This window comes from Balaenoptera musculus, chromosome 4 (genome assembly GCF_009873245.2).
Source record: "Balaenoptera musculus isolate JJ_BM4_2016_0621 chromosome 4, mBalMus1.pri.v3, whole genome shotgun sequence".
NCBI classification, from domain to species: Eukaryota; Metazoa; Chordata; class Mammalia; order Artiodactyla; family Balaenopteridae; genus Balaenoptera; species Balaenoptera musculus.
Window position 1 is genome coordinate 26,973,383 of NC_045788.1, and position 16,389 is coordinate 26,989,771.

Genomic DNA, 16,389 nt, shown 5'->3' on the forward strand with positions numbered 1-16,389 from the left:
CCTCTTGCGTCTCCCTCTCACCCTCCCTATCCCACCCCTCTAGGTGGTCACAAAGCACCGAGCTGATCTCCCTGTGCTATGCAGCTGCTTCCCACTAGCTAGCTATTTTACATTTGGTAGCATATATATGTCAATGCCACTCTCTCACTTCGTCCCAGCTTACCCTTCCCCCTCCCTGTGTCCTCAAGTCCATTCTCTACATCTGCGTCTTTATCCTGTCCTACCCCTAGGTTCGTCAGAACCATTTTTTTTTTTTTTTTAGATTCCATATATATGTGTTAGCATACGCTATTTGTTTTTCTCTTTCTGACTTACTTTGTATGACAGACTCTAGGTCCATCCACCTCACTACAAATAACTCAATTTCATTTCTTTTTATGGCTGAGTAATATTCCATTGTATATATGTGCCACATCTTCTTTATCCATTTATCTGTCGATGGACACTTAGGTTGCTTCCATGTCCTGGCTATTGTAAATACAGCTGCAATGAACATTTTGGTACATGACTCTTTTTGAATTATGGTTTTCTCAGGGTATATGCCCAGTAGTGGGATTGCTGGGTCGTATGGTAGTTCTATTTTTAGTTTTTTAAGGAACCTCCATACTGTTCTCCATAGTGGCTGTATCAATTTACATTCCCACCAACAGTGCAAAATTCTTATATTATAGGCTGCCCAAGTGCATTGTGGTAAATTAAATTAGTGCAGAGAGTGCAAGAGAGACAATTCATTTACTGAAAACTAATCTACCAGATTTGTAATGGCAGACAAATACTAAATCTCACATTGCTGAGATAAGCTATCATGTAGTTCATTAAAATCCAGGAATTTATTTTTTCTTATTGGTAGCATTAATAAAATTGGGTCTTCCAAAGAACAAAAGGAACATAAAAATGTAATTTTCTTAATTATAATGAAAGGTAGGTCATATTATACACAAATCAATAACTCCTTTCTTGGTACCACTTATGGAAAATCAACACTAAATCGAGTTTGATGGTTCTTTCCAACTCCTAGGAAATTATTCAGTATTGGGATTAAAGGGCACAGGATCCAGAACTAAGGTTCCAGAAGTAAAAAGCCATTCCCAGTTCCTCTGCATTTTGATGTTAGGCGAATTATGTAACTTCTCTGGACCTCAGTTTCTTCTTCTGTAAAATGGTGATAATTATAGCACTTGTATATCGCAGAATTTTTTTTAAAAGAATTTAAATGAGTAAATACATGAATTATACTTAGGAACAAAGCCTGGAAAGCTTAATAAAGGTTTGCTATTAGCTATCATTGCAGATTATATTCAAGATCATAGAAAATACAATTTCCTAATACATTTTCATTTTGCTTTAAAAGTAAACCTGACCTAGAAGAATTAGAATGATCTGTAAGCAAAACATGTTGTTTTACCATTTCAGGCTTTTGTGAATTAGCCAATTGTTAATCTCACTAAGTAAACTGGAAGCACAGTTTTGTTTTTAATGAGTCTTTTAATGCATTGAATTACCTGAGTCAAATATTCCAATCCGGGTGGACAGTTTAATGGCGGTGGTGGTGCTGGCATCCATGGTACCCCTGCAGGCACGCCTGGCTGACTAGTCACTGGTTGGTATGGGACAGGAAAGCCGACTGGGCCAGCACCTGAATAGCCAGCTGGCGGGACTGGATAGCCAGCCTGGGTGCCAGGATAGCCGGTATATCCTGGAGGTCCTGAAATATGAACATGTGAAACTATTTGTAACTGCAGAGAAAAATGCAAACTTCAGCTCTTTTAGGATCACCCCAGCTATCTACAAACTACAATTTCTACTTAGAAATCCTGTTTCTAAGAAGCTTAAGGTTTGTGTTTTTCTCTCTCAGTGATTTTTCAATGAAATACCTGTGGTTTCAGGTCCACTCCTATTTTGAGGGTTTTAGGCTGTGTTTGGAGTTGCCCCACAGCCTTACCCTTATCATTCAAAACTCAGGTGAAAATATGCTTGAAATCTAATAAACTGAAAGAAAGTCAACGACGATCTAGAGTCAGGTACATAAAAATTCTGGAATGGCTTCCTGGAAAAGAGGGATGGCATTGAGTAGAAAGCCCAAAATAAAGGCTTTGAGTCAGCATTTCTAGGACCAAACCACCCTGTAAAAAATGATAATTCTAGAATTCCAACAAGTGACATTTCTTATCTGTATAGAACTGCTAGTGGTTTTGTCCCCTCATGGCATATTTGGCAAGGTCTGGAGACCCTTCTGGCTGTCATAATTGAAGGGAGGGGGATACTGGCATCTGGTGGGTAGAAGCCAGGAATGCTGCTAAATATCCTACAAGGACCAGAACAGTGCCCTGAAAAAAAAAAGAATTATCCATCCTGAAATACTGTAGTGCCTTTGTTGAGAAACCCTAGTACAGCGGTAAGGGTATGTCATTCCTTCCAGTACTGCCCAGATACTCCTCTGGGTTAACAATTTGCCTGAAGTTTTAACCCATGGTGTATTCCATTCCTAAAACCCTCCACATGAAAAAAAAAAAAAAGTTAAGTTATGATACTAGGTTACAAATGTAAATTTCACAGTTTGGCACCCTAAGCTCTCTGGAAAATACAGTTTGAGAACCAAGGAAGGTAAAACCTTATAGTAGGCAAAATTGTCTCAAGTACTTATTAAGCACAGTAGAGGAAGAAATGAGTATATACTCTATTCCACATGAATTTGTGATTACAAATATGAAGCTTCATAACTTTATAACTTAAATGAATAGTCTGCGGAGTAGCTGTTCCATAGGAATGGAGGATGTAGTTGCAAAGAACTGTGTCCCACAACATTTTAACAGTTAAGGCTATGCAAAATTTAACACTTAGAGCAGGAAAATTGTGAATACTTTTAAGTGGAATACTGACAATAAAATACATACACCAATAAAAAGTAAGACTCGGAAGACAGACTAAACCTCATAGCAATGTCTTTTAAATATAGTTTTATAATTTATTCCCTCTTAAATGAATAAATATTTACAGACGATCTATAATGTGATTGGGTCTAGAATCAGAGGATAGAATCAGAGGATACAGCTATCAACAAGGCAACCTGCTCTCAGGGAGCTTAGAGGAGACAGAAAATAAATTTTAAAAAAAGATTTCAGATTGACCTGATGGAGAAAATACATGGGGAAGAGGGCAAGGTATCAACCAGTTACTTTAGATAGATAAAATTTACAGTTGACACCTAAAAGTTGAGAAGGGAAAAAGTGTGTGTGAAGATATGGTAAGAAATATTCCAGGAGGCAGGAATACCAAATACAAAATCTCTGACTTTAGGAATAAATCTGACATGTTTGAGAAAGAGAGGGACATTATAAGGGAGAGGAAGAACAGAAACAGCTGTCAGTAAAGAAATAGGATCAATTCATCTTGAGAGCCCCTTAATAAGGAGTTTGGATTTTATTCCAAGTGTGACTGACAGGCTTTAGGGATTTTAAACAGAAGACTGAGTTCCATGATCTGTGTGATATCTTGCAAAGTTTTTAGGAGTACCAAGCACTGGGATTTAAAATGGGAAATGCAAATGCAACCCCTGCCCTCATTGCCTAATGGGAGGGAGAATTTTACACTCACCCTTATTCTAGGGATCTACAACACCAGTGTCAGTAAGTGATTAACTAAAATCAGAGACAAGCGCTTTGAAGGGAGGGACCAGGGTTTTATGTGCCAAAGGAAGGTGTTTAGATGGGGAGAGACAGAGGGAGGGAGTTGGGACAGCCTCCCTGAGGACCACCCTCAGCTGAGATCTGAGGGATACAAAGGAGTTGAGTAGGTGGGTGGCAGGGAATGAATATTTCAGAAAGAAGCCCTGGGATAGTAACAAACACAGGGCATTTAAAAATCTGCAAAAAGGCCAGTCTACCTGAACAGGAGAGACAGTCTTAAGAGACAGACAAGGAGAAGGCAGGGGAGCCCCTTGGGTTTGGTGGACCAAACTAAGCATTTTGGTCTTTATCCTGAAAGCAAAAGGAAGCCAATGATGTACCCATTGGGTACTGTCTGTAATATTAACAGATAACTATTTTTAAACATCACTGACTACAGTGCAAAGATGAAACCATAGGCAAGCCAGTGAGGGGGAGGAGATGTGAATTAATTGGTTACATTATTAGCATTATTAAACCTTCACGAGATTCTTGGAGAGGATAATTATTTCCCAAATCAATGGATTAAGCATATAGAATTACCGGAAATTTAGGTAATATTTCATTTACCTAAAGTCCAATTGATTTAATATATTATTAATATAATAGTCAGCAAATATTTGTCATTTATTAATTGTAAAGCATTGTGCTAGTTGCTTTACACATACTCTCATTTAATCTCCAAAACGCCTGAATTAGAAAATATTATGCCCATTTTATAGATAAGAACTGGGGCTTGGAGGTACAGCAACTTGCTTAAAACCACAACACAACTATTAAGTACAGAAGCCAGAACTTGAAGCGTGATCCAGCCTCTCTATGCCGGTTTTCCCACTTGCATAATGGGGATAATTAATAGTATTTACCCCATAATATTGTCTGAGAATTAAATGAGTTAATTCACATTAGGCACAATAAACTCTCAGATTTAATCTATCACTATTGTTAGCTTCATTGTCATAAAAAACCTGTGCTATATTGGCCTTCGACTTGAGAAATAAATTTGAGCTATTTTTCTCACAAACTCTCAAGTCCGATTATAACTTAATTATGTATCGCCTACTATTATTTAGCCATGGGTGGATTAAAATATCCTCCAAGTGCCTTGGGTGCATACTATAGACTTGCTAATAATTCTTCAAACACCAGCCATTTAAAAATTGAGAGCAGCAGTTCTCAGCCCTGGCTGCACATTAGAATCACCTGCGAAATTAAAAAATTACCAATCCTGGGGTCCCACAACCAGAGCTTCTGTTTCAGTTTTCCTGGGATAGTGCCCTGGTACTAGTGTTTTCAGCAGTTTACAAGTAATACTTAAGTATAGGCCCCTTTGAGAACTATCATCTTAGAGCCTTGGGAGTCTTTCTACCTCGCATTCGTTTAAATGCAAACATCTGGATGAGATCCAGGCTCCACTGAGAGGTTTCTGGCTAGACAACTAAACAAGCCATTCACCTCCTGAACAGATTTGTTTGCTCAGAGTAGAATAAAAATGCATACACCCTCTGGCCAAACAAGACTCCTTTTGATCCAAAGTCCTCAGGATGGTCTCTCAAGATGTGGGTAGCCTGCCTACTTGCAAATGTAGGTGCACCATGAACTCTGCCATTTGGTAAAGTTCTGGTAACGTTTTTTATTTTATTTTATTTTATTTCTGGCTGCGTTGGGTCTTTGTTGCTGCGCGCGGGCTTTTCTCTAGTTGCGGAGAGCAGGGGCTACTCTCCGTTGCGGTGCGCGGGCTTCTCACTGTGGTGGCTTCTCTTGTTGTGGAGCACGGGGTCTAGGCGTGCGGGCTTCAGTAGTTTTGGCGCACGGGCTCAGTAGTTGTGGCTCACGGGTTCTAGAGCGCAGGCGCAGTAGTTGTGGGGCACGGGCTTAGTTGCTCCGCGGCATGTGGGATCTTCCCGGACCAGGGCTCGAACCCGTGTCCCCTGAATTGGCAGGAGGATTCTTAACCACTGAGCCACCAGGGAGGCCCAAGTGCTGGTAATGTTGATAACTGCATTTGTCTAAATGAAAATCTCTTAAGTCTTCTATGCAGTGGTTCAAAAGAAATAATATATTACTTGGTATGTAGTGATATGACTCAGTTACTTTTCTTAGAAAGGCAAGGCATGATTGAGCATGTATATAAAAGCAAAGCTTTCACATTTTTGTATGTTACAAAATAAAAATGAGAATTATCCCAGGTAGCTATGTTTCTATTGCTTGAAGCTTCCAGGCTTAAGCAGTCATCTCTTTTGCATGACAATCACTGAACATAATTAACCCCAGACAATAAATGACTCAAAAACACCCAGAGATAAATCTCCTAAATGTGACTGCATGACCATAATTTTCAGAATGAATGGAGAATCGATAAAATCTGTTACTTAATATGTGTACTTTGGGGTTTAATTTATGTGCAACCTTATATCTTATTTGCTAAATGTCAATTCATTACTGGTTTTATTAACACAACACTTTTACTATTCTGTATAAATAAAAAATATTTTAATGATATTTATGATAACATATAGTCAAAGAAAAAAATCCAGAACTAGGCTGCAAATTTCATTACTGAACTTTTAGTAAAAGACACTACTAAAATACACACAGAGACAGACAGACAGACAGACACACACACACACACACACACACACACACACACACACCCTTTGGAGAATATCAATAACTGATAAATTTTGGTTTTTTATTCTTTAAGCCAGTGTTTTACCTGGGAAAGCTGCTGGAGGATATTCATGGGGATACCCACCTGGCAACTGTGTTCCTGGGTGAGGATCATTCATTTGCACATCTGCAATTCAAGGAGAGGTAAACATATATCTTCTTAAAAAAATACGTATCAGAAAAAAAATGCATTGTTCTTAGATAATTTTATTTATATGCTCCTGTGTTGTATTGAAACAAAGTTAATTCTTCACTTAACAAAAGCTATGCCTGTTATCAGAGTTAATCTACAGTAGAATCCTGTTTCAAACAAATTCCCTTCTGGTAAAATAGGCAGCTAATTACTGGGGCTGAGTTTCTAGTTTTCAAATATGCCTGATGAGTGTTCTCTCCCATACACTGATTTTGTTGTTACTAGGAAAAATAGATTGTTTCAAAACTACATAGACTCTTTTTGAATTATGGTCTTCTCAGGGATAGGGAGGGTGGGAGAGAGGGAGACTCAAGAGGGAAGAGATATGGGGACACATGTATATGTATAACTGATTCAATTTGTTATAAAGCGGAAACTAACACACCATTGTAAAGCAATTATACTCCAATAAAGATGTTAAAAAAAAAAAAAAAAACTATGTAGACTGTGAAGAAGGAGATAAATGAACCTAGTTGGATGTGGGTTTGATAATGGAAGGATAACAGGTGATTTTAAAGATAACTATAATTGTTGCTATAAGAATTATGTTTTAAATATTTAAAATAATACATGCAATTCAGTATTTAAATGTCCTTTTTATGCTTATTCTGGAACTACCCCATTAAGTTTGAACTATAGGAAATTCCCAGTATTTGACTGATTTTGAACTACAAAAATCATAACTGACTTAGTTACAATAAATAAACATATTAACTTTTGTTATCTGCTAATCAATGTAGTTTGAATAATCTTTAATATGTATGTATAAATGGTTCAGTTTCCTAGTTCTTCATATTCGCGTTTCTCTAATCATTCCTTTAGCAACCACCCTGGCCAGAAAATAAATATTTAGTACTAGCATCTCCTGTGTCACCCCTCAGTTAGGCTCTCTGGCTACACTGGCTCTGCCTTCATGGAATTTATGGTCTAGTGGACACTACACTTACACCATATTCTCCTCTCTTCCCTATGGCTTATTAACTGTAAATTCAAAATAGTTTATTTTTGAATAATGGGGACATGGCAACAGTGTAGAAGAAAAAGTTGACCAAACTTTCAATCTGACACATTTCCTGTATGTATCATGGGTCTTGAAAGACAACTCAAGTCATATGATCTCAGCAGGAAGGCTGGGTTGTGCCCACCTCCACCCCCTTTCTTCTCCATTATTGACTTCATAATAACTTCAGCAGAATGGAGTCCATGGACACTGCAAATTCAGGCAACAGAGAACCCTCTACTTGAGTCAGGGTTTTTCCCCGTACAGACACCACAGCATACCCCGAATTGTCACACATCTCTGCAATATCACAAGTCATTCCATCTCAACCATCCCTTCAGGTGAGTGGCCAAGCTCCTAGTTCTCTAGCTCTCGAGGCTCTATATCCACAGCCCCCACTCCCAACCTGAGTTGGAAGCAACAGGATCAGACTCAACAGATCCCAAGGAAACACACTGCAAGTGTGACTTAAAGACCCATCCTTAAATGATATGTCACATTTTGGCACCTCTTAACAGGTACCACTGTTTAAACAATAGTAAATAAATACACACACATATCAAGGAGTTGACAGATTCAAGAAATTAGGAGCTCATAATCCCTGGGGTTTTGGTACCAGAGCAATGATCCTGGTTTCGGGAATTCCAGGGGAATTTATACAAAGAGAAAATAAATGCATGGGCAAGTGCTCACATAGATCAGAGAGCATATGAATTATGGATGGATTTCTGCATTTGTGAAATGCAACTTAGAATAACTTACAAAAATCATAGGACTTTCATATTGTCAACAAGTTATTGTTATTTCTCTCTATATATATATATTTATATACATACATACATTCTATTTCTATTTATGCACACATATACATACAAACACATGCATTTGTATATAGGAAGCTGAAGAGTTAAAAGGTAATTGTCACCAGGACCCAATGATTTTTTTTAAGTGATCTGAAGCATCCTATTTTTGTAGCAAAGAAAATAGCTTAATACTATATAAATTTACATTTAAAAAGTAAAGTAAGTATTGTAAATAAAATTAAATTAGTATAGCAAGCATTAAGAAAAATCATGAAACTTCGTGAATGAAAGTCAAGGTTTCTGGTCCTAAAGAGTATCTAGTATATGTAACAAGGCTGGCATTGTGGTAGAGATAAACATCTCTTTGGCTATCTAAACAAACATAGAGAATAGAGATCCTTCAGAAAACAGGATTTTGTTTTCCCTATTTTTCCCATAGGATTTTTTTTTTTCTCCTCAGAAACTTGGATTTTTTAAAAGACAAAGGCTTTTATTACATGTTTGGTTAATACTCATCTTATTTAGAATTTTCTTGAAAAAAAAAAGCCATAAAATAAAGATTTGTATTTATTTAAACCTATTCACATGTGTATTTTATGAGATATATATTGGGGATGTATCTGAGCATTTTATTACAATGTCCTGGCATATTAAAGTCATTGTTTGTTAAACAATATGATTGGAACAGTCTTTTTGTATATAAAATGCACATAGAAAAGGGAAACTTGATTCAGATGAAATGTAATATAAATTATATAACATATTTCCCAGTAAGCCTAAAATTTCTTGGGTTTATCTAAGGCTCTTTTATTTTTAAAGGAAAAATTAGTGGTCATGGATATTTGTGTACATCTTCTCTACAGCCAAAACACTGGCCCAGACTTAGGATTCTGGAACATAAACAACACAAAGCAAATTATATCCTTTCAGAAACTGAATAGAACATTATGACAAATAACACATTAACAAGAGATTTAACATTATAGGTGGAAAGTAAACACTTAAATTACTTACTTTGTTTGTCCATGATTTAAACAGTTCTGAAAAAGAAGACCTGATATAAATATATAATTCAAATATGACAGTTGAAACAAGATACTCTGAAACTATACACACATGAGATATTCCTCTATTCATCTAGTCTTCCAGAATCTGGTCATTTAAACCCTTCAGTCTTGACCGTATTCCCTGCTGCTATGTTTCTGAGTAGGATTTTACAAGTTGTAGGTCAGTCCAGGATGGTGAACAATTTCTAAAAATCTTGGGAAGAGAGGATTCAATGAGGGAGAAAGACAGAAACACTGTGAGCCCTAGGCCCTCCAGTTAAAAACTGGAGCCTTCCAACCTACACAATCTACAGGGAGCATGAAATCCAGCATCCAGCTGCAGGGCTGGGCTGCAGGCATGGTCCAGCAGGAGAAGGAAAAAGGTTAGCTATCAGGTCACACTGCTGTAAATATCTCTGGAAATTCCAGTTCCTGAGGACATGTTCTGCCCAGCTTCAACAACAAATTTGAGAAGGCCTGACCCCCTGTTTGTGTATCAATACATGATTTTAGCCTAAAAACATATACTCAGGGGTTATAGTAGCTGTAACACCATGATAATCCAACTGAAACTTTGTCTTGCTTATTTCTACAGAAAAATAATGATAAGAAACATTATACTCAATACTTCTGCCTTCTACTGCCTTGATCCCATCCTAGTCTTTCCCACAATTATCCAGTCACTACTTTTCCTATCTCTCCACTTTAAATCCCAACCCCTATCTGCCTGTTAACTACAATTAACCCATTAGGCAAAAACTTGCTACTCAGTTGTTTTATCTGGGACCCACACACTAATATGAATTGGCTCTGCCCTTCCCAGGCCCTCTCCAGTTTTTGCTCCCCATTTACTAGCTCCTTCTACTGTGTTATCCTAAATGGTAAATAAAAGTCAACTGATCCTTCCATATCCTTAACTAAAATCTGGTGTTCCCAAGAAGAAACCATATCCCTCTTCTCCTTTTCTAAGTTATCGATTTATCATTGCCTGTTATAAGCATAAAATTTAATAATATAGTAAAACTTTTAAGAATATTCCAATTACAGTCACCTCTTAATTATATATACTCAAGGAGTTCAGTAATGGGTTTTCTTGGCCCTGGAATAAATTTAAAAATATGTTTTTTTGTTACAGATTTGACTTCCTGGATTTTCTTAGTACAGTACTACCCCCTGTTAGCATTAACTGGTCAGAAACCAAGTGCTATGGACCTCCTCAGGACAAAAGTACAAAAAGATTAAAATTTATGTTTTTCTGCAGTTATTCAAGAAGGTGAACAATAAGCTAATAAACACATGTAACAAAAGCATACCAAAAGTTTTCAAAGGCCATTATTGTGTTTTATGTTCTATCATATGAAGGACAACTAAGAAAGGAGACTAAATTCTTACATACAATAGGCCATGATTACTTTTGTCAACACGCAGTTCTGTGATCAGACTGTATATTAAAATTCATACCCATTCTCTTCAGTACCCTAACATACATAAAACATTTAAAAACTACTCCATTTCTGGGGTAGAAATGGGTAGTATCCCTTAGTTAACAAACTGGACTAAACAGCTCAAGTTTTTACTTAACTACTGTTTCTCATAGGATCACTTCATAATATGATTAGTTTTTTTAAAAAATGTTATATGGCCCTTCAACCAACTTAGCAATTTTAAGGGACTACTGTTTCAGTCATTCCTGCCTTGCCTAAAATGTCAGAAGGGCACTCAGTTCAAGGAAAAATCCTAAATAATACCTGGAGGTCTAATTTTTAGAATTAAACAATTTATTTTCGTGAACAAATCACTGAATCGGCAAAAAAATTCCATAGTTTCTGGAGGGCAAGTCTATACATCTGAGATGGAAAAAAAATTTAGTTTTAATTTAAAATATATTTCTTCTTAGCATTTAGTTGTTTGAGCCTGGGAAATTCAGTGCCAGTCAGAAATTTAAAATGTGCTATAAAGAGAGGGAATTCATACACGGATACTATGCATCACATTAGGAACAGGGGGAGGTTCTTAAGCATTGGAGCAATAAGTTCCCAAGTCCTTGCAGAATGAGTACCAACTACGAATATAAGAGTATTTACTTTTCGTGAAGCCAGAGACAATTCTCTCCTTGCACAGAAATCGAAGGAAAGGAAATGAAACAGACTCAAAACAGAGCTCATTTGTTCATATTTACTCTTTCCTTCCTACTTGCTCACGTTATTTTGAGTCTTAAACTATAGCTTTGTGAGGATGAGTACCTGTTGGCAAAACTACTGCAGAATATAATCTGGGTCCTCATTTTCCTGTAGGTTTTAGAATTTTCACAAGTTCCTAATATCTCAAGCATGAAAAAGGTTACGTCATAAGCTCTGGTGCAAAATGTGAAGTGACAGTTGAACCTGTATGTGTGCCAGGTAGAATAACGCACTTGTGGACGAAAGACATCCCCCGTGTTCATCCCTGTCCTCTCTCCTTTGCTGTTTTAAGGATGTTTTGGTTTTCTCAAACTTAATGGTTCTATTACAAGACATAACATCACTCAGTTTTGGGAATGATCGGGCTGTGTGTCCTGGATGAATTAATTTATTAGTTAATTAATTTAATATGATAACTTTTAAATAATGTCTTCCACTACTCCTAGTAAGAAACAAAGCACAGAAAGACTTGCAAGCAAATCATATTTATCCTGTACTAAAAGAAAAAGATCTCTAATGAAGTCATATTATACATTGTACCACTGGAATCATAATTACTTCAGGACAAATACAGAATTCCAAATTATAATCTGATTACTACACACTTATCCTAACTTGTTAAATGAGAGCTTTTGAGGAAATTAAGGCATCATATACTATATACATGTAAGCATATATCTGTTAAATATATTCTATCAGACACCATTAAGACCTATTCTATTGGTGCTATGGGATACTAGATAATCATAAACCTCTACCACCCGGGAGAAGGAGAAATAGTGCACGTGATATCCAGTTATGGCTCCACAATTCATATTACAGGAAACCCTTTGACCCATCTCTTGGGGTCCTGAAATTTCTATCTTATTTCGTCAAAAAGATTAAAGTATAACCTGCAACCCAAAGGGGAAACATCCCTAATTCTGAAAGATCCTGAAACTACTAAGCCTATGAACTAGGCATAAACTAGATTTGGATTACTTATCCAATTTTACTTCTTAATTGCCAAAAACCAAGCCAGTTAACATTTTTCTCAGAGTCCCAAGATGTAGATACGTGTCCTTAATTATTTTAACAAAACATTACTGCTCTAAACACAATCCCAGAATTCTATATCCCTAACTTCCTATGAATAAATGAAAATGAGATACTAGACTAGGGGGAGGGGAGGAATTAGACAGAGCTAGCTGAGAACCCAACCCTTGCAGAGGTTAAGTCACAAATCAAGCAATTTCCATGTTGTTCAGCTTACCTTTGTATGTAAATTTTATGCATTTAGAAAGGTTAACACCTAAGGTCAAAAGCACTTCATCTGTTGAACTGTGGTTTTGGTAAAAGATAAGCAGAGCAAAAACAGATGGGTTCACACAAATAGGTGGCCAAGATGTTGGTGAGGATTTGAGTATACCAGTACACGTATGTCCAAGACAGGGGACGGAAGTGGGGTGGCTGAGGCCATCATCAGTGCAACGAACCTGATAAGAGAGACTCTGCCTATAAAATACCACTTCTGTATTTTAGATTCAAGAAATCAAAACGAATATGCTCAGAACCACATTGGGATAGCATTTCATAGTAAACCCTGAAGAACAACGTAGACATTTCATCAACTGGGACCAACTGAGAGAGAGGTGGTCAAGTGTTGTACAAAACTATCAACTAAACCAAAGAGACCAAAGACACATAAACTAATCTTTATGTCAGCTATCCTAGTTTGGTTGCTTTATTACTCCTGAAAAGCCTTTCCTGACAACTCAGAGCTCCCTCACAAATTTGTGTTGTTTCCTTTCCTCCTTAAAAATGAGGAAACTAAGGCCAGAGAGGTTAATGGTTACTTAATGTTATACAGCTCACTAACTAGCTCATATCAATGATTCACGATTCATTTCCTTTGCAGTCATGTCCTTGATTCACTGGGAAAAAAAAAAAAAAAAGACATTATCCCAAATCACCAATTTTCAGTGAAATTTTTTAAGAGACTATCTTTATGGTGTCTTTCTTATGTAAGGCAGAGAGCAGGAATTTCAAATTTACTCCTATTTGTTTTTTACTAGGCCAGGCAAGAGTTTTTTGTAAGTACTTAGTATTTTCAAAATTTGAAAAATGTAAAGCACAATAGTTAGCACTGCTTAACTACAATGCTTTGGTTTTTTAAAATTTAGCACTATTAAAGAAAATGCAATAGAGTATACACACTCATGTACACATATATAAATGCACATACACATATATGTCTGTAAATAGTGACTCACTATAAAGTTTGTGCCTCTTTCCAAGGAATATTGCTTGAAGGCATAGAGCATGTAAGGCACTATAACAATCACTAGAACAGAATGGCAGACAATTAACAATATATTATTACAAATACTAGTGCTATGAATAAAAATAATGGTTCTATAAAAAGAGTTATGGAGGCACTAATTGAGATAGTGTAGTGGGGTTGTCAGAAAGTCAGATCTGAGAGCCAAAGGCAGTCTAAAATCAACCATGCTACGGAGGTGTGTATTTGGACGGGGTGAGGCATTAGAGGCAGGGGGAACTGCATAGGTAGCAGTCCTGAGGCTGGAGGGAGGGAGCTTGGCTCATTCAAGGGAATAAAGATCTGTGGGTCACAGAGCACAGAAGGAGAGAGAGATCACTGGACCAGAGGATGGAGAGGTGAACAGGGAACAGTTCTTACAGGTTTCCTGTCTAAGCTCTCAAAGGCCAGAGCATGGCCTGTCAGGACAAGACACTTAATTGGTGCTTGCTGATTCAATAGTTGTGTACAGTATTATTTCACTCCCTTCAGTCAGAAAGGACAGTTACCTTACAGACGTGAAGGCTGGCTAATCTGTGACTCAGCTGCTTCGTGTGACACTTCTATCCAACTGCAGAAACCCACTCATTTCCCTTTTCATTTATTTTTCATTTCCTTGTGTTTGTTCAGTGTTCAAGGGCCTACAATTGTCATACTTGCCCGGGTGGTATTAAGAGAAAGTTCCGTTGTTAAGAAAGCTCCAGGAAGAACAAGGGGACCCTGAATCTCCTGATACTTCACACTAAGCAAGTGACACTTGCACTAACCATGTATCTCAAATTGCTCAACTAGGAGAAACACTGACTGCCTGTTCCTGGAACTGGGAAGTGGCCATTCCAGGACTTGCTGGAATAGCTGTCTAAATAAAACCACATGGGAACCAGACGGTGAGCTTGGAGGAGCAGGGACTTGGTCAAATATTTAAAGTAATAAATCTAAAGTTTACTGAGTACACTCTGCAGTGCCAGACAAAGTTATATGTCACACTCTAACTCTTGTAACTTTTGATCGTTACCCAGTTTCAGAGATGAGCCAAGGAAGGCACGTGTAGGAAGAAACTGCCTGGGAGTCCACAGATATTAAGTAGTAGAGGCAGGTTCAAGTCAGGCAGGTGGACTCCTGAGCTAATGGCTTTTAGCCTCTATGTGATAAACCACCTGTCTTCCCAATTCTTCCGGTGTCCCAGGGTGCCTAGCATAGTTTTGGCTCCAGCCACACTCCTCATTAATACTGACTGTTCAACGACAGCTAGCAGGGTCTATTTATTAATCGTCCCTCTGAATACCCCTAAATGCTCGCAGATACCGCTGAGCCCAGGTTCTGGCCATGATCCAGCGCAGCTCCGCGCTATTAAGAGATGGACTAAGCGCATTCGAACCTACAAGACGGTTTCAGGCAGAAAACACCTTGGCCTTGGAAAGGTCCTGAGATGGGCCGGGATAGGACTAGGTCAGCCGGGCCCCCTGCTGAGTCCCCGGTCGGCTTCTGCGGTCGCTTCCCGAGGCCGCTGGGGCCCAAGCCCCCCCCACCCCCCCTGCCCCCAACCTCCAACCTCAGCGCAAACGCACCCCGCCGGCCCTCGCGCCCCTCGCTCCCAAGTAGTCCCCAGTGCCCCCCGCCCGGCCTGGGAACCCGCGCCAGCCCCGCGCCCGGCGCCCGTGGGAGGAGGCCGAACACGCCGCCCACCCACCTGTGGCCGCCGCAGCTCCGGCGCTGCCTGCGGTCAGACGAGCTCGGGGAACCCGGGCGCGGGGCCGATGCTCGGCTTCCGACCCTTGGCGGTCGAGAGTCCTCCTTACACAGGCTTCCCTGAAGGTACCAGGAAAGAGGCCTCCGAGAGACCTCGGTGACGAAATCCGTCGCTTCTGGTTTCGTCTCCTAGATCCTGAGTTACAAAGGGACTTCCCGCCCTCATCCCCGGGCTGGCGCTTCCGCGTCGCTGCCGGAGGCTTGAGACCTGGAGGCGGGGCCGCCGCCCCGGTGCGGCGCGGAGAGACTGTCAGCTCCCTTTCTGACCCCTGGAGAGGCTCCAAAAACGTTGGTTCTGAGGTTCAGGGCCTTGAGGAACTGGGAGGTCGAAACCAGCTGGAACTTGGTCATTAGCAGGGGAGTGGCCGCCTCCGGGGTGGACTCTGGCTGCTCCTCTAGCAGGAGAACTTCCTTTACCTGGGCCTTGACCGACTTCGGTCCCTTAGATTCCCGTTGCTTTCAAGCCAGGAAGCAGGGGGCGGTACAGAGTACAAATGAGGGCGAGTCAAACTTGTTTTTCTTTATGGTGTCTTTTCTGTTTCTCTCTCGCTCGCTCTCTGTCTCTCTCTTTCCACTAAACGATGTCAACTCCTTTGAAGAGTGCAATCAACCAGATGTGTTTAGAATGTTTACTGTTTACAGCGCCCCTACTGGCAAACTGGCGCAGTAAGAAAATACTTGTTGAACTGAAGGATTCATTGTTGTTTTTCTAGTAAAATTTTTATTTACCAAAGTAACACATGATCTTCCAAACAAAGCTGGATATGGAGAAAAGAAGTGATAT

At 39.1% G+C, this 16,389-nt stretch overlaps 1 protein-coding gene across 3 annotated transcripts in view; it reads right to left on the minus strand.

Annotated features, from left to right (window-relative positions):
* The window catches only part of LOC118894758 (phospholipid scramblase 2), a 32,012-nt gene extending 15,838 nt beyond the window's left edge, over positions 1-16,174 (minus strand). The window contains exons 1-4 of one of the 3 annotated variants that reach the window (XM_036851277.1): positions 15,547-16,174; positions 9,346-9,371; positions 6,382-6,462; positions 1,503-1,705 (exon numbers count right to left, since the gene is read on the minus strand). In XM_036851277.1, coding sequence (XP_036707172.1) covers positions 1,503-1,705; positions 6,382-6,462; positions 9,346-9,358 — 297 coding nt within the window. In that variant the 5' untranslated portion in view covers positions 9,359-9,371; positions 15,547-16,174. The remainder of the gene's footprint in view (positions 1-1,502; positions 1,706-6,381; positions 6,463-9,345; positions 9,372-15,546) is intronic. The other 2 variants (XM_036851275.1, XM_036851276.1) reach the window with 2 other exon arrangements.
* Positions 16,175-16,389: the final 215 nt, after the last annotated feature.